At 35.0% G+C, this 24,263-nt stretch overlaps 1 protein-coding gene across 1 annotated transcript; it reads left to right on the forward strand.

Annotated features, from left to right (window-relative positions):
* The first annotated feature begins 505 nt into the window (after nucleotides 1-505).
* Nucleotides 506-24,030, forward strand: LOC137406350 (gamma-aminobutyric acid receptor subunit beta-like). Its single transcript, XM_068092920.1, has 9 exons — nucleotides 506-584; nucleotides 7,898-7,965; nucleotides 8,072-8,292; nucleotides 12,007-12,089; nucleotides 12,407-12,544; nucleotides 12,972-13,124; nucleotides 13,930-14,024; nucleotides 15,976-16,185; nucleotides 23,614-24,030. The coding sequence occupies exons 2-9, from the start codon at nucleotides 7,963-7,965 to the stop codon at nucleotides 24,025-24,027; spliced, it is 1,317 nt and encodes a 438-aa protein (XP_067949021.1). The 5' UTR covers nucleotides 506-584; nucleotides 7,898-7,962; the 3' UTR covers nucleotides 24,028-24,030.
* Nucleotides 24,031-24,263: the final 233 nt, after the last annotated feature.

Here is a 24,263-nt window from a genome sequence, read left to right on the forward strand (position 1 = left end):
AAGCTCTGCATCAAACATGATTTTTCTCTGTTCCCAGTATTTCTGTATTCAGTCATGAGTCACCATCTTGTTATACTAATACAGCAAACTAATTTAACCATTAATTCACTAACTACTTACTATATGATGCAATACGACTGCTTTAAACTGTCAGCTGTGTGAAACCTTCTTCACACTTTTGTGTTTATAAACTCGGTAAATAGCTACTATTTCAAAACCTGTACATGTCATGTAAAAATGAGGACACAAACCATAAAAGATCTTGAAACCTATAACTGACACAATACTAGATAATCATATTCAACTATGTCAGTAGAAATCACCTTAAGGTATGAATTTAGTCAGTGTCAGCAAACTCAGAAAGATTCTTTAAAGGACAGTGTCTCTTCTGACCCCATGACTACTGGAGGTGATATTATGAATCACAGATGGGTGTCAGTTTAAAGATGTTTTGCAAGAGTATGTCAACTCTTTCAGGGCAGGCTCCATAGGTCAAGTGACACTTAATAGCGTGAACAACGTGAGTGAGACTCTGGAGAAGCTTATTGATGACTATGACATCAGATTAAGACCTAAATTTGGTGGTGAGTTCCTCTCAACTTAAATCAATATTTTCTTATTTTCTAAAACTGTCTAAAACTGACTTTGATGTTAAAACATTCTTTCAATGTTCTTTTTCTAGTTAGTTCATCAGAGTAATAGTGCATGTAATTAGCTTTGTAGAAACAGCTCTCTGTTCATGTTTGTAATATAATACCTATAATAATAACAATAGCAATAATAATAATAATAAGAAGTATAAAGTACTTAGATTTGAGCTTCGAAGGCTGTGGAATGTTGAAGCAAAAGAGATATCTATGATGATTAGAGGCTTGGTGCAATATCCAGCCAGCTTATCTCGCATCTCACTGAGGTCGGCACTGAACTGTCTTTTGAAGCAATTCAGAAAGCAGTACTACTAGGAACTGCCCAGATTCTAAGGAAGACTCTCAATAGAAATAATCATTATAGTTGAAGCTTTGGCTTTAAGGCAAGGCCTGGGCTCACTTGCTACTAACAACTTGGTTGTAAAGATAGCGTTTGTAATAATAATAATAATAACTAGAAATAATAATAATAAAAGAAATAATAATAATAAGACAGCCATCTTAGGAACAGCTCACATATTGAGGAAGGTTCTCTCTTAGTGGAATTGAAGAACATGTTGGATTCTTTGGCCCTTTGTTAAGGCCAAAGAATCCAACACGAACTAAAACCAGTCACCTACCACCACACGACTGTGAACAAAAATAACAGTAATATAATATTTGGCTTACTAAGTCTTTTGCTTAGTACTTTAAAGATGAACTTCCACAAAATTTTAGTAGACTTTATCAGAAAGTATCGGCACTTCTGTACGATTTGCGATTTTATTTTGTGTTTGAGGTGATTTGACAGCCAGGGCATTTCAAGATTGAAATTGATAAAACTTGATCACAGTTAAAATGCTCAAATCAACCGAAAGTGCGATTATGGCATTTATGGTTGCAAAGAGACTAACAAAATAGAAACTCGTGTTGCTGCAATTTTAACACAATAACTGATGTCATTGTAGAATGAAAGGAGCGATAATCTACATAATATATCAATTGTTATAACTGCGAGACTTCTATAAATAAGATACATACTACATACTTGTCTCCCTTTTAGCCTTTTCTAGTTCAAGTACAACTATAACAGCTCAAGTGTTTACGTAAACGTCATTATCACTAACCACTCTGATTTGATTAGCAACAATGACCAAAAGTAGTATGACCTTCTGAAAGATCTTTCATGCTTACATGTAAATGTAGAGTTAGGATATTTGTTAGTTCCACTACTTATAGTTGACACAATTTAATTAGTTATATTATGTTGCACTTTAAGCATTGATAAGCGCTAAAGTATTAACAGAAGCTGCCACGCCATAGCCTTGCTGAAGTTTCAAAATTTCAGATATTCGCTTTTATTTTTTTAGTCATTCACCTATAAAATATTTTAACCGACTTTTAATGTTTAAGATTTTTGCAGATTGTTTTGTGATGATATGCTTATTGATTGAGGATTTTCGAATCTAACATGTAGACCTAGTTATTTTTTGTACAAAAAAGGTTCTCTCAACAACATCGAACTTTGAAACTATGCCGGAACCACTTTACATCGTTTTTGCTACGACATCAGCTTCTCATTATATTTCTATTAACCATCCTTTTTATCAAGCAGATTTATGTCATAAACAGCAATTCCATTTGATTAATTTCTAACATGTGCGCCGTCGATAGAATCATCTCAGGTAAAATGTAAAAGGAGACAGCAAGGCCTGGCAGACTCGAAATTCTATGCATTGCTCCAAGCAATTATATAGAGCATTGGCATAGTATTCATTCTCTTTCCATACGTTGTGCGGAACCTATAGGCCAAAGCAAACATATCATCGATAAGTAAATACTCGCGAATATTTACTTGCATTCATGATCAAAAGAAGGATTGTTTTATCTACTGCCTGATTGATTTGTGTAAAAAAATAAAAAGAAATTGACCTCGCTATACGTACTATAACAAACGTCTCAATAACCGCTCTGCTCAGCGTAATATTAGCAAGGAGAATACGTGAATGGCTCAAGGCATTTCATCAAACATGATTTTTGCTGCCAATGCAAATGATTGCGGTACGAAAACTTGAGAGTTCGGCACGTTCACATCACTAAGGCTATTGCAAGTGATGCTGTGGCTGTTTGACAGTGCAACAGTAAGGCCAAGTGAGGCAGCACTGAGGCCAAGTGAGGCAGCAGTGAGTCCAAGTGAGACAGCAGTGAGACCAAGTGAGGCAGCAGTAATGCCAAGTGGGGCAGCAGTGAAGCAGCAGTGAGGCCAAGTGAGACAGCAGTGAAGCAACAGTGAGGCCAAGTGAGGCAGCAGTGAGGCCAAGTGAGGCAGCAGTGAGGCAGCAGTGAGGCCAAGTGAGGCAGCAGTGAGGGAACAGTAAGGCCAAGTGAGGCAGCAGTGAGGCCAAGTGAGACAATAGTGAGGCCAAGTGAGGCAGCAGTGAGGCCAAGTGAAGCAGCAGTGAGGCCAAGAACTCTCAGATGAGCTGACTAAAATGCTAATGGAACTTTATAAAACTTCGATAGTCGAAAGATTCCCAGCGATTTCCAGATTTCAGATTCCAGATTTCCATCAACGAGCCTTTTTTCTTTGAACTCGCTGTTCTCAAGCTTCAGCTTTGACTCCATAAATAATTATTCTAAAAAATTTACAAACAATTGACATCTCACCAAAGAGATTTGTTGCAAACAATTGCCAAAATTGCTGCGTTTTGTCTAGAAGGCTTTTTCTTCTAAAAGCCTTCTAGAGCTGCCTGCACCGGTAACTTTGCTAAAAGCACAAAGTTTACTAAACATTGGCAGATTTTTAGTAAAAATCTTAACTGATCTAAAAGCTTGTTAACAGTCCTGATTCAGTTTCTGCTCGAGTTGAACAAACAAGACTTGCTAGAAAGGAAGGAATGTATTTGCAAAACCCAGCAGCCACATTGCTATTTGACTGTATCAATTTATGTCTCAACAGCTCTACAGAAAAATTGACATAGATTTTTATGCATTTCGACAGTAGTGTGCTTAGAAAAATTGTATTTTAGTAAGGACTATTTGTAAAAAAGACAGTTTTAAAAAGGTTGGTAAATCTATCACTATGTTATAGATTTTAGCTGATCTTCAGATTATAAAATGAAACTGGATTTTATTGTACTAGTTCTTAATTTTTCAATTATTGGAAAAATCTATAATTTTTAAGAAGCATCCTTTCCATTTCTAGCTTGTGGGGTAAGTGTTTGCCAAACACACTATGAAGTGCTGAGGTTTTTCCAGTTATGATCTTTTAAAAAGAGTGGACAACTCTATATTTGTGTCACATTCATTTCACCTTAACAGGAGTTTAGTTTCAACAGTAAGCCTTCTATTCATCTAACTTTTACATACATGTATATGTGAAGGTATCCATATGAGTGGCAGTTGACAGTCAGCAGTCGACAGTGATATAAGCACAGATAAAAATATACTGATGACTCGCATCTAATTAAAAAGCAGGACTTCCAAGAACTCAGAGCAAAGATATTGGCATTCACTGCATGAAGCAGAGCAAACTGTGTAACTGACCAGTCTAACTGCCTAAATCTATATTTTGAAAGACACGGATGACTTGACATCTTATAGAAGTGTTGCATGAAAACTATCCTATCCTGTTCCATATGCATGCCTACCCTGGTTTAATAATAATGCAATGGTTTAAAATGCTGTGACTAATTTTGTTAGTTTTCTTAAAATTGGTAATTTTTAAAATTGTTGTACAGTAGTAGATTGGTCTGTTAAAACTCAAACTAAAAATTTGTCTCTTCAGTGTGTATTTATCTGACTAGAAATCTGTTCACACCGTAATATCACTATTTTCAGAACACTTGTATAGCCTGCGTGGCTACATGATACATGACATGCGCTAACAAGTGCTTTAGTGTAAAAGTTGCAATCCCAAACCAAGAGGCTATTAATAACTAAATTTTTGTTTATATTTCTGCTCAGCTTATCAACAAAGAACCCATATAGCTAACTAAGAAATGAGACTTACCTACCTTGCTAAATAAAAATATTAAACCATAACTGTCACGTACAACTTTTATCGTAGTTTATAGGTAAATCAGCCACGCTGATTCCGATTTTGTACTACAAATAAAGATTGGTCCACTAACCTTCAAAGTCATTTAAGCTTTTTTAAAGCGTTTCAATATCCGTTTCGAAAACAATATAATCGGCATTACAAGCTCCGCCCATAAATATGTGACGAAACCTAGCTTTTTCAGGAACGGAAGTTAGGAATGTTTAATCCGATTTAGAAGAATAGAGATGGGTGTCTTAAAACCCATTATTATCTAAATCCAGCCTGTAAAATAATCGCAATCTTTTATGAAAGGTATATAAACTATTTAAAATTGCTCGTAGCTTGTTACATGATGTTTAAATAGGCTGGATGCCGAGAAAAATGAGCTCAAAAAGCGCGGTTTTATCACAAGCTGGCGTTGTTATCGCGCTTTTTTAAATATGCAATGTTAAATAGCTAATCTACCTTTCAGAAAAGACTGATATTATTTTTAAGGCTGAATTTAGATATTAATGGATTTTAAAACACCCATCTCTATTATTCTAAGTCGGTCTAAACATCCCTACGTAACTTCTGTTCCTAAAAACCTAGGTTATGTCACGTATTTATGGGCGGAGCTTGTTGTGCCGTTCGTGTTGTTTTCGAGACCAATATAAAAACGCTGTAAAAATGCCTTCATTACTCTGAAAGTTAGTGGACTAATCTTTATTTTGAGTACAAAATCGGGATCAGCGTGTCTGTCTTACCTAGTAAATACGATAAAAGTTGTACGTGACAGTTATGGTTTAAGTATCAGTGTAACGCTGTTACTCGTTAGAGTAAAAATGAAAATTTTTTCTAGAACGTTTTTGATCAAATATGAGTTTTGTCAATTCATATTTCATAGGTCTCATTAGTGTCTTAGAAATATTAGTATTAGATATAAAATTTATTTAAAAATATGCTTTAAAAAATAGCTTATATTTAAGATAATGCTTCGCTCATCACCTTCAGAAGTAAGATTTCTTTAAAGCGTGTGTCTTAGATCTCAGATAATATTCTACTTAGTAATACTGTAGTTTGTTCTCATAGACATGTATGTATGTGTTACTAACTGTTTCCCATAGCTCTTGAACATATCCTTTCAAATGATCACCTTCTACATCTATTTGCTATTTTTCGTCTGAAGTGATGGGTAAGAGGTTTTCAGAATCATCCTTGTTTAGTACAAATTAACAATCTTCAGTGTGTATTAGAACTAGCTGCACTTACTAACCACACTACAGAGATATCAGTTCTACGGTTATAACTGAGCAAATATTGCAGTTGCTTATTCAAAAAACTAATTTTTTAATTAAAATTCAGATTATTTTATTAAATGTATAATCTCACCATTTTATGGCGATTTTCTACTAATTATGTTTACTAGTGCTCTGGCAGTCTCAAGTACCATGAAAAATTGTCAGATGTGCTGATAAAGAAGAGAATTATTAATTGTATGATTTTTTCTACACGTGTATGAGAAAGTGATGAATTGGTGCAGTTGTTTCTCATGACCGAAAACTGGGGTCTCGAGTTCAGTCTTGAATAATTTTTTTACTTGACCTCTAAACATGGTTTCAGACAAACGGACGGAGGGACGGACACGGTTCCTTTTATAGTGAAGATTTACACGCAAATGCACAGTCTTATTGGTGTTATTCATGGTTTAAAATACCCTACTACGTCGGGTCTATTTTGCTATCAAAAACTCATAAAATTAGTATTTATGTACCAGCAATTAAGGCATCTATTAACTGACAGCTGAAACTGTCCATCAATTCTGAATCTAACACCATGAATACTGATTATCTAATCTCATGATTAATAGATTACAAAATGATTTTAGTGCTAATGAAGACGGCTGACAAAGCACTGGTCAGCAAATAATTTTTGACCAAGCCTGAAATTCCCAAACAATAGTTTTTTCAATTTTTACTCCTAAAGGGAGATTATGAGAACGCGACACTAAATTACACATAAGAAGCCAAGGCTATACATCAAATCGACTCTCCAATTACTGTCCTTGCTCAGTTAGAACCTTGAAACCATGCAGTGATTTAATGCAAATATGATTTAACTAGAAGTATTATTATCATACTGCTTTCATGTTTGTGTTATCAAGCAGTTTTACTGTGGCTAGTAGATAGTACTAGTGATACGGTGGTTTGTGGTGTAGTGAATTAGTACGAGGTGTCATTCTACTCTCTTAACAATTTCATAGACACGCGTTTGTATAGTACATTTATTCGCCTTATAACAAAATATCTTTGCTCGATTCATCTATAGCAACAATAGTTTGCCAATTCTTAGTAATTATCTTTCTTGCTTATTCTAATCAGAAAACCGATTTACCTCCTCAAAGAGTTTGTGGCGATCTTAGTGTAGTTTGTTTAGTCTTTGCGCTGAAAAGGAGCATAGATCCTGCTTGTTGTTTGATGTCAAATAAAGTTTCATAAATTTGTTTGGTTATTTTCGCCAGCTAAATATAACTGCAGTTAGCCGCTGCTCGACGTACAGGTAAGTCACAAGTTGAACACCACTTACAGTATAACATGTATATTTGTAACCATGGGATTGACTACGTGACTTTGCTGACAGAAACCTCTGCAGTTAATCTAGAGTTTGCCATGTTGATTTAACTCAAGAGATACGCTGCATTTCAAATGACTTTCACTGCCCATGTTTTAAATTCTCAGATGTCAACTTTATCTAAAAGCAATTAATTATATTTTTATATAAATGTAGAAACTAAATAATCTCACAATTATTATATAATCATATAGTAGTAATTTGATCACGTGAATCAAGCAAACTTGTCTTTACATAACATTGAATCAAAGAATAAGTCAAAGGAGTCATAACTTTACTCTAAATTTTATAAAAAATGGAGCTTTTTCTTCCAGTACACATAATCTTGCTTTTCTATACTTTATATAATTTTTTTAGTTAAAATCACTTTGAGCAGTATTGACCAGTAATAATAAGATTTATATCTACCAGACAGTCGGAACCTGGCAAATTTAAATTTTTACCAAACATTGTTCTACGACAGCCATTTTTTTACATATTTGCTTTTTAAAAACTACACGTCAGTACAATACTGTTTACAAGTTTACAAGTTACCACCTAAACTAGTTTAACATGTATTGGTTGGCTTCTATCTGTTTGCATCTATCTATCTGTTTCTATCTTTCTATCTTGGTTGCAGGAGAGCCACTGGTTGTTGATATTGACATAATAATTGCCAGTTTTGATGCAATCTCAGAGGTGAACATGGTGAGCATATTTATTCTTTTTATAATCATAGACTTATTCGAACTTTATTTGCTGAACTACAATCTAATAATTAGCAACCTTGACTTAGCTATGTTATCTGCTGTAGGATTACACTATTACCATGTACCTTAACCAGTACTGGAAAGATGAGAGACTGGTCTACGGCACATACGATGAACAAATGACATTGACAGGTGATTTCGCCGAAAAGATTTGGGTTCCTGACACATTCTTTGCAAATGACAAGCATTCTTTCCTTCACGAGGTCACCGAGAAGAACAAGATGATTCGACTGGGAGGAGATGGCAGTATTGCCTATGGCATGAGGTTAGAACTGACACTCTACTGGCAGAGCATGCAGGTGGTTCTGTGAAAGCACAGAATGAGTACTTCTGTTGAAGATAAATCTATGAAACAATCTAAATACTGTCTAAACAAGTTTAGGCTAAATTAAAATTAGCATATTTAAATAAAGTGACCATAAAGTAGTGAAATATTTCAGAAGGCTACGCTCAAATGTAGCTAGGCTAGTTGGGTTTATTTTACACATAGCTGGGCTTCAACCATATACAGTAGGCGCTCCTATAACGTATACCTCCTGTAACGTAAATTTAAGTAAACGTAAAAAATTTATGTAAAGTTTTCGCTGCGTACTACGTAAATAATTCAATGTAACGTAAAGCGTCAAGTAGGGCAAGTTCTCAAATTCAGCTTAAATGGTAGCCTATCTCGCCGCACTTGAGAAAGAAAAAGCGACATGCTTATAGCGTTATATTTATTATATATACAGCTTCTATGACACTGTAGTTCACTGTGGTAGATTGTCAGATGCCTTGAAAAAAAAAAAAATTAGGTAGCTGCGTACATAAAAGCGATTGATCGGTGCCGGTGTTACAGCGTCGGTCTATCAATATGAATGTCACGAGATGGAGTATTATCGAAAGTTATTTTTTAATCTAACTTTGACTCCTGGGTACTGAGAGACTGCAAACAGGTAGTACCACTCTTTTTATAATAAAAATATTTTTTTTTATTGCAGATGAATCAAATATTTGTTATTAGTTCTTTGCGGAAATGCAAAACTTTGCAAAATAGACGCTGATGTCTAAAAAAAATGAACAAATCGTTGTAAATGAACCCCAAAGATCTGCGCTCCTCATCAACTTATTGTAAAATTACCACAGTCAGAGTTTATAAAACTAGTGAAATTGATCAGAAAAAGGAGAAAAGTTGTTGATGCAAACTAATAATACTGCAGTTACGGTACAACCAACAAATTAAAAACTTAAGTGTAGTTTTTCCTATTTGTATGACCAAGGGGGAGTTTGGAAAGATATTGGAAAGGATTAGACAATTTACATGTATTTGACTGTTCTTATAGGATAACTTCCCTATAACGTAAAAGCTCCTGGAAGAAATTATTTACGTTATAGCAGCGCCTACTGTATAGCTAGGTTTATTTCACATATGGCTCACGAATAATCATAATAGTTTGTGTTACATATAGCTAGGATTAAAACATATATAGTCCAAGTTGGTCTCACATAGGCTATAGCTAGGTTTCAACCATATACAGCTAGGCTTGTACCACATATAGCGAGGCTCCTTTCTGTATGACAGTATTTGGAAAACTCAAAAGTTGTGGCTCCATACCAAAATTAAGGTTGAATATTGTTCTTGCCAAAGCTATTAAAATTAGGTGAAAAATACTTGAAAAACTAATATTGTACTAGTTATTTTATGTCGATGTCCTTTCCTGTATTCTGTATGAAATTATTTTATCGACATTACAGTAAAAAATAAAGTTAATATTTTATTTAATCGCTAATAGTTTTATCAACCAAATGCGTTTTTCAGCTGCAACTTGCCTAGCTTAAATTGCAATGACCAAAGTCATTTGGCTATAAGCTTCCAAGTTTTATTTACTTTGGCTTATTCTGCCTACTGAAGCTTCCGGGGGCTATAAAAGCTTTTGTTCGGTTTTCACGTCACCACATTAACTGACACGCTAAGGTCATCCCAGAAGAAACGAAGCTCCTCCAACATGTAACTTAGCTCCGGACATAGGTAACCAAGATCATCCCATATGTAACTAAGCTCTGCCCATATGTAGCTAAGCTCTGCCTATATGTAACTATGCTCCAGTCATAAGTAACTAAGCTCCTCCCACATGTAACTAAGCTCCGCCCATATAAAGCTAAATTCCTGCCATAAATAACCTGGCTCCTATTATATATCACCAGCTTTTGGTGTATACTGACTAGCTGCTACTTTCTATATCCTAGAAACCCTCCATCTGCATGTCATTAGATTCAGTCCAGTACATACAGCTAAAGGCACTCCCATACTGCACTTATCCAATCAGTGTACCTCATGGCTTACTGATTATTCTTAGATAAACTTGGAGCTGTATTTACATGTACATAATCAGTTCCCATAAATGGTTAGGTCTGCACAGGTGCAATCTACATAACTCTCACAGTCCAGTTCAGCTCTGCTGGATAACAGCAAATGAGGCAGACAATTAATTCAGATGAACCAGTTACCTTTGCTGCCTTGAAATACGATAAAATGATGTTCTTAACCTCTTTACGCCTACATCAGTATTTGGGTTGATAAATAGTCTAGGATCCTGTCTTATTAAAGTGTCCTGACAAGTATTGATTACATGGGTTGTATCCTTGTTAGTCTTTTTGCTGAGCCTTGACAAGTAGAGATTGTATGTAACACAATAATGGTGCAAATTAAGGCTAGTCTCCCTTGTGTCCTATTGATGCCATGCTTGGTGAAGTTCTTTTCTTCCCTGAAACACCTGCTGTCAGATCACCTAGAACAACAACCAAAATCTCAAATGATAAAAAACCTATCTATAGTTTCTGATAAAATCTTTTAAAGTGTGACCCGGGTGACCCTTTAAGAAAGCCTATCACTCAAGCTAGCTTAAGCCGGCTGAAACTCTTTCAACTACTGAGATTACACCTTTTGTAATTTGCTACACGAGTAAACTTCAGCTAAGGGTAGGACCGTACATGCATTCATTCCAGATTCACCCGCTGGTACAATACATAATTTAACAGCAAGAGTAGAGCATAGAGGAAGCCACTCCTGCCAGTTATTAATTATGCATGAATCTCAGACCTGCTAATAACCTTTCTACTAACCTAAGCAAAACATAGTCTATACTATAAGCTATACATTGTCCGCACAAGTTTCTATAAAATAGTGGTCTTCTTAGTACTGTCTCTCAAAATTTGTTTCGCACAAATGTGTGTTCTTCATAACCACTTGTCTTAAATATATGCACTTAAGCAGCATCTTTTTGGTATTATTTCTGAAAAAGATAGAGCTGCCTGAGTAGGCAGATAATAATAAGACTGACTAAACAACCTAAGGAGATGTACTTTTACTTACAAGAATTGCTTATATTTCTATATGTTTTTACTGATCCGTAAAAATTTAGTTAGTAATCAACTTTGACAGGCTAATTTCTTGTGTTTCATGTGATCACCACAAACGAAGCCAATAAGGATAAAAAATTATATTTTACTCCATTTTTCACTACAATAAAAGCTGTATCTATCTATCCCTTTGTCAACAGTAGCCACACTTGGAATTTAGGAAAAAGATAGCTTTTGATGGCATTCAAACTCGTAGCTGTAAGTATTGTAGGCTGATACTCCACCACCTGTACCAATCAACTGCCTTACTACCTTAGCATTAATTGTGCACATAGTTATTACACCTGACAGCTTCTTACAGCACCCTGGACTGCCAGTGTATCACTATATATTATAGACTTACGAGTCACTTTTATCGACATAAATTATATTTTCTAGCCAAAACATATATATTTACTCTTGTTTTATTTATGTGGCAGTTGAAGCATTTGTAATGGAAGTTGATTAGTTGTGTTATTTGATTAGTTATTCTGAAATCTACAACCACATTACAGGGAATATTAAAATCTTAAGCGTTGATTCGAGAGTCAATAGTTATGTTCTACTTATTCAAGAAAATGTCTTTTTTCAATGCTTTATGCAGGTTTACGACGACGCTCGCTTGTATGATGGACCTTCATTACTACCCCTTGGATATACAGAACTGCACAGTCGAAATAGAAAGCTGTAAGATTCTAGTCAACTAGTTTCAGTTTTGCTATTTTAATTATTGGTGCCCTGTGTGACCTCAAGTCTGTCCATCTGTTCGGCTGTCTGTCTGCCTGTCCATCTGTCTCTATCAGTCTGACAGTCAGTTTGATACATTCATTAATACTGTAGTTTATATTCAAGTAACCCATAGGATTTTGTTCTAACAGTTTTCAAATAAATTACAGTGGATGCGTTTAAATTATTTTAAAATTGGTTCACTTTTATGGGCCAGTTTCAGCATTTTTTAAAAAGCACCCCAGTTTAGGCTTGTCGCATTTGTTTGGCTATTGCAGATGGGTATCCGATGGAGGACGTTGAGATGAGGTGGAGAGTTGGACGGAACTCAATAGTAGGAGCTGATGATGTCGATCTACCGCAGTTCAGCTTGATTGGCTATAATACTCTCTCAACTATCCAAGTCCTTGCCTCAGGTACTTGCTTCAGCTGTCATACAATCCTGAGCAAGGGGCACCAATGTCTCGCAAAGGGCGTCATTATCTAGCAAGAGGCACCATCCTGATAATTTTAGTGATCACACAGACCAATAATTATTTTTAAAATACTCTATCACTACTCCCCATGTTTGGAATAGCTGCGACTCTGTTGACACTATTTGGGGGAAGAATGTTGTGCATTCAAAATTGTTACTCGTAACTTTTTTCATTCGCCGTATCACAGAGACGGTGTTATCAGTACCTTTCTTGTGAATTGAATGTGCCTCGTAGTAGCATACCTTAACATAGGTAAATAGCTAGAATCAACTTGTGGTACCGGTGGAACTAATAGAGTTACTAATAGAGTAACTAATAGAGTTATATGTTGATGCAGCTAATTACCATAAATCGTGTTTTGTTGCAGGAAAATATCAAAGACTGTCGCTGAGTTTCCTGTTAAAGAGGCACATCGGATACTTTGTCTTCCAAACATTTTTGCCTTCAATCCTTATTGTCATGCTTAGTTGGGTCTCCTTCTGGATCAACCATGAAGCAACCTCTGCTCGAGTTGCTCTAGGTGAGTCGATCTATGCAATTCAATTGTAAGAGATAAAACTGCAGATGAGTAAGCTTAGTTAGTCGGTGCCCAATTTTAGCAATGATATACAGCCCCCATGTATATCATTGATTTAAGTTAAACCTTGCTCGCAGTCACTAGTAATGTTTTATACTATCTACTACATTATGAAACTCTCATTTTATAATCTTGCCTAAAAACTCACCGTACTGAAAAAAGATTACAGGTGGAGATTAAATCGCTTCGTGCCAGTTTCGAACTCCTGACCTTCTGCTTGCGAGACCAACACTCAACCACCTGTGCCTTTACTATGATATGAGTGATGTGCAATGAGTTTAAAAAACTCTCACATGACAAAAGAGTTATAAGATCAGACCGCCGGAGCTCCATGCGTTACCGACAGCATATTTAATGTGTAAAAGCAGGCCCACACTTCAACCTATGTTGAGATCAATTGACAATCCAAACTTTGCTTTCTATGTAAATGCACCTGTAGATTTACCTGATTAGATATTCAAGGATCTGTTTTCACGTGCATTCAGAACAATTGTCATCAATGAACCTGTTCGTGGAATGTTGTCATGAAATCTGTGCAGCATTGAAAATTGAAGAAATCATAAAAATTGCCATGGTTACTGCTAGTACTATATATATTTTAAGGACAAATTATATATATACCGTATATATAGTATATATTATATACACAGTATATATCTATTGTGTATACAGTATATACAGTATATATATATACTTTATATGTTGTAGATACTGTATATATATTATGTACAAATTTCTTCTTTTGTAGGCATTACCACTGTGCTAACAATGACAACTATCAGCACAGGAGTGAGGGCATCGCTGCCAAGGATCTCTTATGTCAAGGCCATTGACATTTATCTGGTATGATGTTTATTGATAACTTTATATTTAATATTTGGTTAAAAAAAATTTGCTATAGAAATAAAACTTGGAGCCAAAAGAGAAAGCACTAGTTTTAATTTGTAGTTTCAGAGGTTTACTTCCAACAAAATCCACATTAGAGTTATTTGGTATCACAAGATTCACCATGTCTCACTTTGCTGTGATGTAGTTGCAAAATATGTGGAAATGTAATTACAAGCTCTTAAAAGATAAAAAACGAACGGTGCATATTATCCTCTGATAAACATGAGGAGCCTGGTGGCCACCTGTGATAGTTGAAAAATGCTGCAGAAATTGTTCGCGCTGTTTGGCAGAAAGTATGGGTCACATGATCAGATTACGACTAGACGATTAGACCAAGCCAAAACAAAACTGTAAAGTAGCGATCATCTATACTTGATACGGGCTTTTCGGGAAAACCCTGAAGTGTTTGTCATAAACTAGTGCTACAAGATACGTTTTAGATTGAGTCTTTTATTGGTCTTTCAATTCACATGATAAAATCACATGTCAAAACACTAACCAAATTGTTTGAGTACGTCATAAAATTAATTGATTCCAACCTACGGCGTTTCTGTGATGGCGGCGATTAACAGTTCATTTTTTAGCTTTTAAGAGATTGTAATCACATTTCTACATATTTTGCACCTGCAACACACCAGAGTAAGACATGGTGAATCTATTATTCGGTAGACACAGTTTTTGGTATTTTTTGATACGAAATAACTGTAATGTGAATTTTGTTGCAAGTCAACCTTTAACAATCCCAGAACAAACCAATCAATGAGTTTCAATTAAATTACCCAAAAAAACTCAGCTAAAATAACTAGGTCACTGTTCAGGCCTAAATATTGTTGGAGTGATACTACAGTTGACCAATAAAAGCATGTACATTCTAATTTCTGTATGTTGATTGGTCAAGACATTCAGTTGCATATACTTACAATGGATGAGTTGTCTGGAAATGTCTGGACACGTACAGCTGAGATTCATCATGATTCAACTTTAACCTATGAGTGTGTAAAGGTTATTTTACTTCAAGGGGCTTTTAGAATTTATTTTCTGTAAAAATGAGGAGTGTCAGTGCCAATCTCGTATCCTTGAAAATTTCAAGAGAATTACGAAATTTTTTATCTTTCATGAAGTACACAAAGGTACATGATAATTGAGTTAGTTTAGGCCCATTGTCACTAGATAACCAGGCGTTTAACATGCATCTTCTTTGGCTCTAGATATTTATGAATATGTTAATGATTTTCAACTAGGTTAATTAAACGTCTACATTGTGAAAAACCTGTTCGCTGTATGCTAAAATGTGTTAGTGAATCGGTAGATGAGAGGGTCTACAATTGAGTAACTACCATTGCAGTAAGTACCCTGAAAGTAGTATAAAGAGGATAAGTCTGAATCTATAGATATTCATAAAACTAGATGAACACTTATTGTGTACTCTCTTTAAATGAAAAAATATCTAGTTTATAAAATACATAATATGTCCACTGATATTTTGATATTTCTGATTATTCTATTATTAAATTATTCTGATATTTATACCATACTTGCATATACATATAAACATGATATATACTGCACCTACTGATAATTATTGCATAAGTTTATATTTGAAAAATAATATATCTACTATATATAGGTTTACATATAATTATTTGCCCAAAATTATTTTACACGTACCGCAGGGAGAATTAAAAAGTGCTCCAAGTAGTGAAGCCAACATTACGGGATGTAAAATTACATTCTCCTTCTGAAAACTAAGCAGTATTGAAAAATGCAATATTTCAAGTACTGCAGCAAAAATCTGACCATTAGAAATAAATAATTGTTATATCAAAATGATGTTGAAGTAGAAATCTGATGTAAAATAACATTTCATCATTTTGCCACAATTTCAATTGCATTTGTGATTTTACAGGTTATTTGTTTCGTATTTGTATTCGTGGCGCTGTTGGAGTACGCTGCTGTAAATTACTTCTTTTGGGGAGCGCGGGCTAAGAAAAAGAAAAAGACAAAAGACAAAACAGGAATGGCTCTTGGCACCAACTCCCTGTCTAGCAGCAACTACATGGCAACATATAGCGGACAGACAAATGGCCGAGCTACCATGATAAACGAGGAGAGGAAGGTGAAAAAGATTGATTACTATTTATGATTCAGTTCAGTTGTGAAATCTTTTAGTTTTGTAAGATCCTTTTGCAGAATGACAGCAACTCCTAAAAGGTCACAGTTTTGGATAAACTTTAACTCTCTGCCAATAATTAAGTTTGTGATCTAAAAAACAAATGACAAAAATTGATCAATTAAGTTACTTGTATGAAGTAAAAACATTCCTGACTTTTTTATAAATGTATTACATTAATTCATTGGGAGATCTTTTTCTCAAGTTAAAGCCTTGTATGTTGGAACAAATGCTTCCATAAAAATAAATTGTAAGTTTTTTCACTTTTTTCGCTGCAGTCTTAAAGCCTATGATAATTTGTTATTAAATATTCAAATATAACCAATATACAGTGAAACTCGAATAAATCGCCTTCGGATATATCAAACACATGGTTAACTCGAATGGATTTGCTTGGTCCGTTCCCACGCAATGATAAATGGCTTTAGATAACTCGACCGAAACTCTGTTAACTCGAACAGTTTTTGCCAAACGGCTACCGAGACGGTTGTTACTATCGCTTTAGAATATCATTTTATTCCAAGCCATAGAGATAAATATCGACTTTTAGTAGTTCTTAGGCCTCGTTATTACCAACATCGGCAAATATTTTCATTAACGACTTTTCTAAAGGTTTGCAAAAATCAAATTTTACTAAACATTCGCTTAGCGATAAGCCCTCCAAATGCAAGAAAAGCGAGGTAAAATTTGGATAACTTTAAAGTAATATCGGCAAAATTGATAATGGATGTTTAATAGCAAAGCAGTTTTGTAATAGCTGACTTACTGCAAAATTGATCTTGGTTAAAACGCTCGGTAGAAAAATACGTATGTATTTTTTTCTGAGCGTTTTAACCGCAATCAAGTTTTGCCAATTTTAATCTGAGAACGTCCTGGCAGTCACATCACCTAAAGCAACAAACAAATCTCAAGTGATAAAAAGAATATCTATACTTTCTGATTAAAAATATTTAAAACTTCACACGAGAGATCCTTTAGCTTGCAACAAGCAATCTATGCTTTTGATTGATATATAGTTTGTATATGTACATGTATTTACTGATAAATACGTGCACTTATGACTGTCCTGATAACTTGAACGCTCTAATAACTTGAACACTTTTGCTCGGTCCCTTGAAGTTTGAGTTATCCGTGTTTCACTGTATACGCAAGTAAGAAGTCAATTATCAAATTTATTTGAAAATCTAAATGATACGTAACAAACGAGATATAAGAGGTTTTTCACTGTCGTTTAACTTAGAGATGATGCACAAGTGAAGGTGAAAGAATACATAGTGTAGATAACTCTAACTTAGACTAGTCAAAGTACAAATTGGCTTAGCTTTCATACACTTAATTATTTCTATAGTTGCTTAGTTTTTATTTTCGATATGCTTCGTACTTCCACTGACGGAACTGGATATTTCAGAAAGCATCAAACACAGCGTAATGAAAACTATTTGGAGGGTAAAGTTAAATTGTGACTCCAATTTTACATTCTCCTTTGGAAAACTTGTACATTGAGGTAAACATAAGTGTGGGTTCGACCAAAAAATCTTAATATTGTAGCCGTTGAATGTTGAAAGTAATGTTATTATCATATGGTGCATTTCCATAATGCATAGCAGTTCACTTCTAAATTGTTAATAAGGGCTGTTTACATGTTGGCCGTGTTTGAAGTAAAACTGCTGTTGCAATATGTAGATCAGTTAATTATAATAATTCACTTAACTAAAAATACATGCCGGACAGATTTGTACTATTGATTTTTGAATCCACTTATTTCATTTACATAATTGTGGTTGTCAGCGGACTGCTATTCATTTCTTATAATTAGATTATCAAATATTCTTTTAGATGTTCAATAACATGTTAACTACATCTCTATCAGTTGTGTATCAGTTGTAGATGTTCTTGTATGTGTTCAGTATATTTTCCTCTTTTAAAGTTTTTCTTCATATACACATACGTATAAATATATACATATATATGTACGTATATATATATATATATATACATACATACAGTTATGTACATAAGCATACACATATATATAATATAGATATAATAAAAGAAATATTAGGAGTAGAGTAAATTTTTAATAAAAGCGCTAAAAATCGGTTTCGTACGATGCGCTCTACAAGCATTCTTCAAACCGCGCCTGAGTGCATCCCCCTCGGAACAGACTAGCGCTTTTGCTAAAAATTTACTTTACTCTTAATATTTCTTCTATTATTCTATACTCCACTAATTATCTATTAAGTTTTTAGTGGAGAGTTTTCTTTTTATATGCTTTTGCACCTTTTAATTACTATATATACTGTATATACCATATTTATATATATTATATATAGGTCAAAATCACCCACAAACAACTGAAACTTGCGTAGTTGTTTGCTGAAAAATTCTATAAATTCAGTATTTCATGAATGTATTAAATATACACATATATATGTAACTGCTGCTTGTAAAGTTGTATGCATACAGACTAGAAGCAGCAAGGACTTCTTCTTTATTTACTATTTTTTGATTTTGAGAGATTTGGACCTGACAAAGGGGTTAAGAAGAGTATGCAAAGTACCCAATACTTATAATCTTTGAAAATATTTCATGATTTTAATTGTGATTAAGTGACACAAAGGATTTAGTCGAATGAGCGAAGTTACTAACAACTTTATAAATATGTTGAGAGCTCTTAACACCTTGTATCTATAATGTGTAGCAAAGAAAGGTGTCGTCATCAAACAACCTGGGTAAACATACACACATTCCCAGGGTAAGACTAAAGGTTGGTGTTCAATGTTCTCCCTTCACCATCTGCTCTGAGTACCACTTACTATCAGCGCTAAGCCTGCACCAACATCAGCTATCATAAAGTAACAGCTACCACTTACTATCAGCGCTAAGCCTGCACCAACATCAGCTATCGTAAAGTAACAGCTATACTTACACTTCCGGTATGAGTAAGATTCGCTCAGCAGAGCAATTCAACTAGTATGAAACTTTCACCAGCATGCATTCAATTTCTAACATATTAATTTCCACAATCTCATGAGATACAGCTTAAAACAGCCAATGATAGAAACAAACCATCATTAACAGAGATTATTTGAAATGGTGTCATTGCTTATCCCTATTAAAGTAATACATTATGAATCTAAAAAACTTTATGATCGAGAAGTTTTTTGTGTGCAAACTGGTTTGTTTCTGTTTAATGCTGTTGGTTCTAACCGGAGATGTGCTGATTCAATAAACAAGAAGCAATCTAAATACTGATCATATCCATGAATCTAAATCTTTTTTGTTGCAGGGTAAACTTTTTCATTATGTAAATTAAATATAAATTTATTTGTTTGTTAACAATCAAGAAAAATGTATGTACACAACAAATATATCAATGTTTTTATTTTGTAATGTTAATAAGTAGAAGTATTATACCATATTCTCTGACCACTACTCAAAAAATGGTTTCAATGTACACAGAAAACACAACACATTTTGTTTGCACGCTTCGCAAATTTGCATGTTTTGCGCATTGCATGATATTTGAATTCTTATCGCCGTCACTCGGATATCAACAAAAATAATTACTTCTATAAAGATTTACTGGGTATTTATGCCTGATTGAAAAAACCCCTGAAGTTTATTGTATTTGCTAGAATAGCAGGCATACCACTACCAGAATCAACAATAGATTAGTAAAACCCCTGAAGTTTATTGTATTTGCTAGAATAGCAGGCATACCACTACCAGAATCAACACTAGATTAGTAAAACCCCTGAAGTTTATTGTATTTGCTAGAATAGCAGGCATACCACTACCAGAATCAACACTAGATTAGTAAAACCCCTGAAGTTTATTGTATTTGCTAGAATAGCAGGCATACCACTACCAGAATCAACAATAGAGTAAAAAATATCTCTAGTTAGCCTCAGATTTATTAAAGAACAAATTCACCATCAACTTGGCTGCCTAACTAGTGCCAATATTGGATCTAAGCCTTCCTCACAAACCCTGATGAGGTGATTTACAGCTGCTAATTGGAAAAAATCTGAGTAAAATTAAATGATTCATTAGCCAATAATATTGCGCATAAGGTATTAACAGCTCGCAGTTAGAAAGAATGGAAACTCAGCAAGTACAGGTAATACTGTTGTATTTACAACAACACGTAGCAAACAGCAGGCAACATGTAACTGACTAGTAGAGAGGCATCTCTTACTTACCTATACAGCAGTGAACCAAGCTTCGACAGCGATTAGACTGGTTGATATTAATATTGGATATATCAGCCAATACTCTAAATTTATCTGAAACTCCAGGCGCTCCTTAAAAATCAACTTTCACTACACCATGAAATATCTTTGTAAATATCTTATGAAATCGGATTGGGTAAAATTATTTTACTTTTCCTGAGCAATCTCGCTGGTGATTTAGTGCACTCTAGTTGTTTAATCAGGATGCAAATAATTACAAGTATTTTAACCAATGATTGGCTAGGAATGCAGCGTAGTATTTCTACTTATGGGTCGTATGGAAGCAAATTAGGTTAGTCTTTTCGTATTTCAAAAGTATAACCAACTGATTTCATTTTTTTGATTTAGATTGTTTATAATAGAAATTTATTATAAATTATTATTTGATAAACACCCAACCATGCAACAGAAAACATCTGGATTGAGATCCGTAGTGGGTTAGTGTTGCTGAGAGTCAGCGAATCAGATCGGTATCTGGACTGGCAGCTGTATTTAGTCAAGTCATCCCTAGAGACCAGAACGTGATGAAAATCATTATAGCGGTAACAGTGACTGCGCTTGACCAATGTGATAGTATCAGGACATTGTGTAATCACTAGTGCAATATATCTGATGCCACTAATATTTGCCTGTGTAGTAGTCACTTTGCATAAACTAACCAAGACTGTGCTCCTAACATCATGCAAACACCTTTCTCAAATTTCTCTCTCGTAAACGTTCAAGTTCGTTATATGCTATTACTGGTGTACTTTGTGGTCTAATTTCTGGTACAGCGCAGACTTTGCTACCATCAGATGAACTTGATTCCAACTTGAGTAATGATTGCCGGATATTGTATTCTTTCCTTTTGAACTTTACGAGTTGTCTTTTTCCTTTCTTTTTATGACTGGAGTCGTGTAACAATGTTCATAGGAACATAATAAATATCTTTGTGATGAGATATTTTAATACTTTCTTTATTAAACTGAAGCTATTGTATATTCTGTGTTAAGTGTTTAAACTTAAATTTTGTGTGAGAAAAACCTTAAAATATGATAATTCGCAAACTTCGGTAGAACCTGAACTGACAAGAATGGGCTCATTTTCCTTTATGCATCAACACACTCCATTACTCAGAAAAGAGAAAACTGCGTCAAGGATTGTATCCGATCTGTATAGCCATATATGTGATCACCGAAAATATTCATAAGATGTATTTTCATTGAACTTTACGATTGAAGACAGATAAATAAAAAAAGAATATACAACAGTCTTTTTATGCATAGCTTGTGTTTCTCTTACTGTGTATCAAACACCTATTATATTCTTCCAGCTTTTTTAACCAACGCTTTTTAGCTTACCAAGGGCTGACCATGTAAATGTTCATTTTTTACATTGAGCTTTTAACAGCACAGCACTTTCTAAAACATAAATTCTGTGCTTACCTCATATAGTCATACCTACGGTGAGACACCTGTCACTCTACTAGCTATGTGAGACACCAGTCACTCTACTAGCAATGTGAGACACCTGTCACTCTACTAGCAATGTGAGACACCTGTCACTCTACTAGCAATGTGAGACACCTGTCACTCTACTAGCAATGTGAGACACCTGTCACTCTACTAGCAATGTGAGACACCTGTCACTCTACTAGCAATGTGAGACACCTGTCACTCTACTAGCAATGTGAGACATCTTTCACTCTATTAGCAATCACTATGTTTCCATGGTGCGCAGTACTGCGAAGTAGCCCCCTCCGAAGTCGAGAGGATTGTACGTTTCCATGCTGCGCAGTGTATTTCAGCAAATACCGCAAATTAGCCAGAGAAGAGAAATTGTATAAATCGAATCGCCTGATGGAGAAATAGAATCGATCACGGATACCGAACGTCATAAACAGGCTTTTTTATGATTCTGTCATCATTATACTTTTATTTACAATCCACATTCACAAGGTTTTACAAACCTTAACACACTCTTTACATAGTAATATATTTTTAATAAGTATTTTTTAAGTAATATATTATTTAAACGTTAATTTAGGACTTGCCACCTATTTTTCGAAAAGTGTTGGCATCGATAACAAAGTCCAGGAAAGTAATCACCTCATCATCCTCGTGAATGCAGACCATAATTAAATTTATGTGAAAGAAGATCGGAAGAATGGTGAAAAAACAAGATTAGCAGGACAACCTTTGTACTAGTTTATGGCCATCGAAAAATCCGTCTCCACAGCATGAGAGCTATGCGCAGCCACTGCCCAGTCGCTGTTTCCTTGCTGCGAATTTGCACTGGCTTCGCACTGATCAGTGCGCAGTGATTTCAGTGCGAAGACGCCGTTTCCATGATTCGGAGATAGCGCAACTCCGAAGCACTGCTCATCATGGAAACATAGTGATTGTGAAAGAACTGTCACTCTACTGGCAATGTAAAACACCTGTCACTCTACTAACAATGTAAAACACCTGTCACTCTACTAACAGTGTGAGACACCTGTCACTCTACTAGCAATGTAAGAGACCTGTCACTCTACCAGCAATGTGAGACACCTGTCACTCTACTAGCAATGTGAGACACCTTTTGCTCTATTAGCTATGTGAGACACCTGTCACTCTACTAGCAATGTGAGGCACCTGTCACTCTACTAGCAATGTAAAACGCCTGTCACTCTACTAGCAATGCAAGACACCAGTCCCTCTGCTAGTATTGTGAGACACCTCTCACTCTACTAGCAACCGACAAGCATAGATTTTAGGTCAAACAATAATAATAATTACTTTACTTAAAATAACCATGACTCTGCTCCTATTCTCACGTAAACAACTTTCTGAAATTTCTTTCCTGTAAATGTTCAATTTGAATTTATGCTAGTACTGGTGTACATTGTGGTCTAATTTTTGGTACAGTACAGACTGTGATGCCATCAGATGAATTCGACTAAGATTTGAGTAAGAAATGCTGTAGATAATATTCTTTTTCTTAAACTTTAATGCTGTCTTTCTCTTTTCTATTTCTAACTGAAGCAGTGTAACGATGTTCACGACATTATCATGAATGTGTTTGTGACAAGAAGAAAATATCTGTTACATTCTAATCTGTTCATTATATTTTTCAATAGAGAAAGTATGACTCAGCTAAACACCACTTCCTGTTATAGTTGAACGAGGACGGTGCAATAGAGCTGACAGAACTTGTTCCAGATGAGCCCCAAGTCAGCAACAGTTACCCTTATCCTAACACAGCCGGTGACGAGTCAGACAACATGTTGAAAACAAACAACCGAGGGTCGTCTAATAACAACCATGGAGAATTTCATGGCTCTTTAGCGGATACTATGCCGAGACAACGTAAGCAATCCGGGTACGCGGTGAGGGGCACAAATCCTCGCAACAAGCGAGTTTGGGTGAACTTCAAACAACGAGCTAAGGAGATCAAAGGTCGAATACCGCAGGTCAAGGACGTAAACAATATTGATAAATACTCTAGACTGATGTTTCCATTACTGTTTGTAGTATTTAACGCTTGGTATTGGGTTTACTACAGTGTTCTTTCCGAGAAGGAAATTGAGTAAAACAAAGGCTAACACTATAGCTGGTTTGGCATCAGAGGTAAAACAAGGAAATGCAACTGGAATAATGGCATAAAATAGGTAAACCTCAGCTTTGACTGCAGTAGTTTTGATTACCTTGAACAAGCAAAAATAGAAAGTAAAAAAGATTTTATATTGAAAGCATTTTTAACTAATCGTAAACAGTGGGTGATACAAAGCTCAGGCATCCACACGAATTCACTACGAGTCTCTTCTAC

The sequence above is a fragment of the Watersipora subatra genome, chromosome 10, assembly GCF_963576615.1.
Source record: "Watersipora subatra chromosome 10, tzWatSuba1.1, whole genome shotgun sequence".
Taxonomy (NCBI): domain Eukaryota; kingdom Metazoa; phylum Bryozoa; class Gymnolaemata; order Cheilostomatida; family Watersiporidae; genus Watersipora; species Watersipora subatra.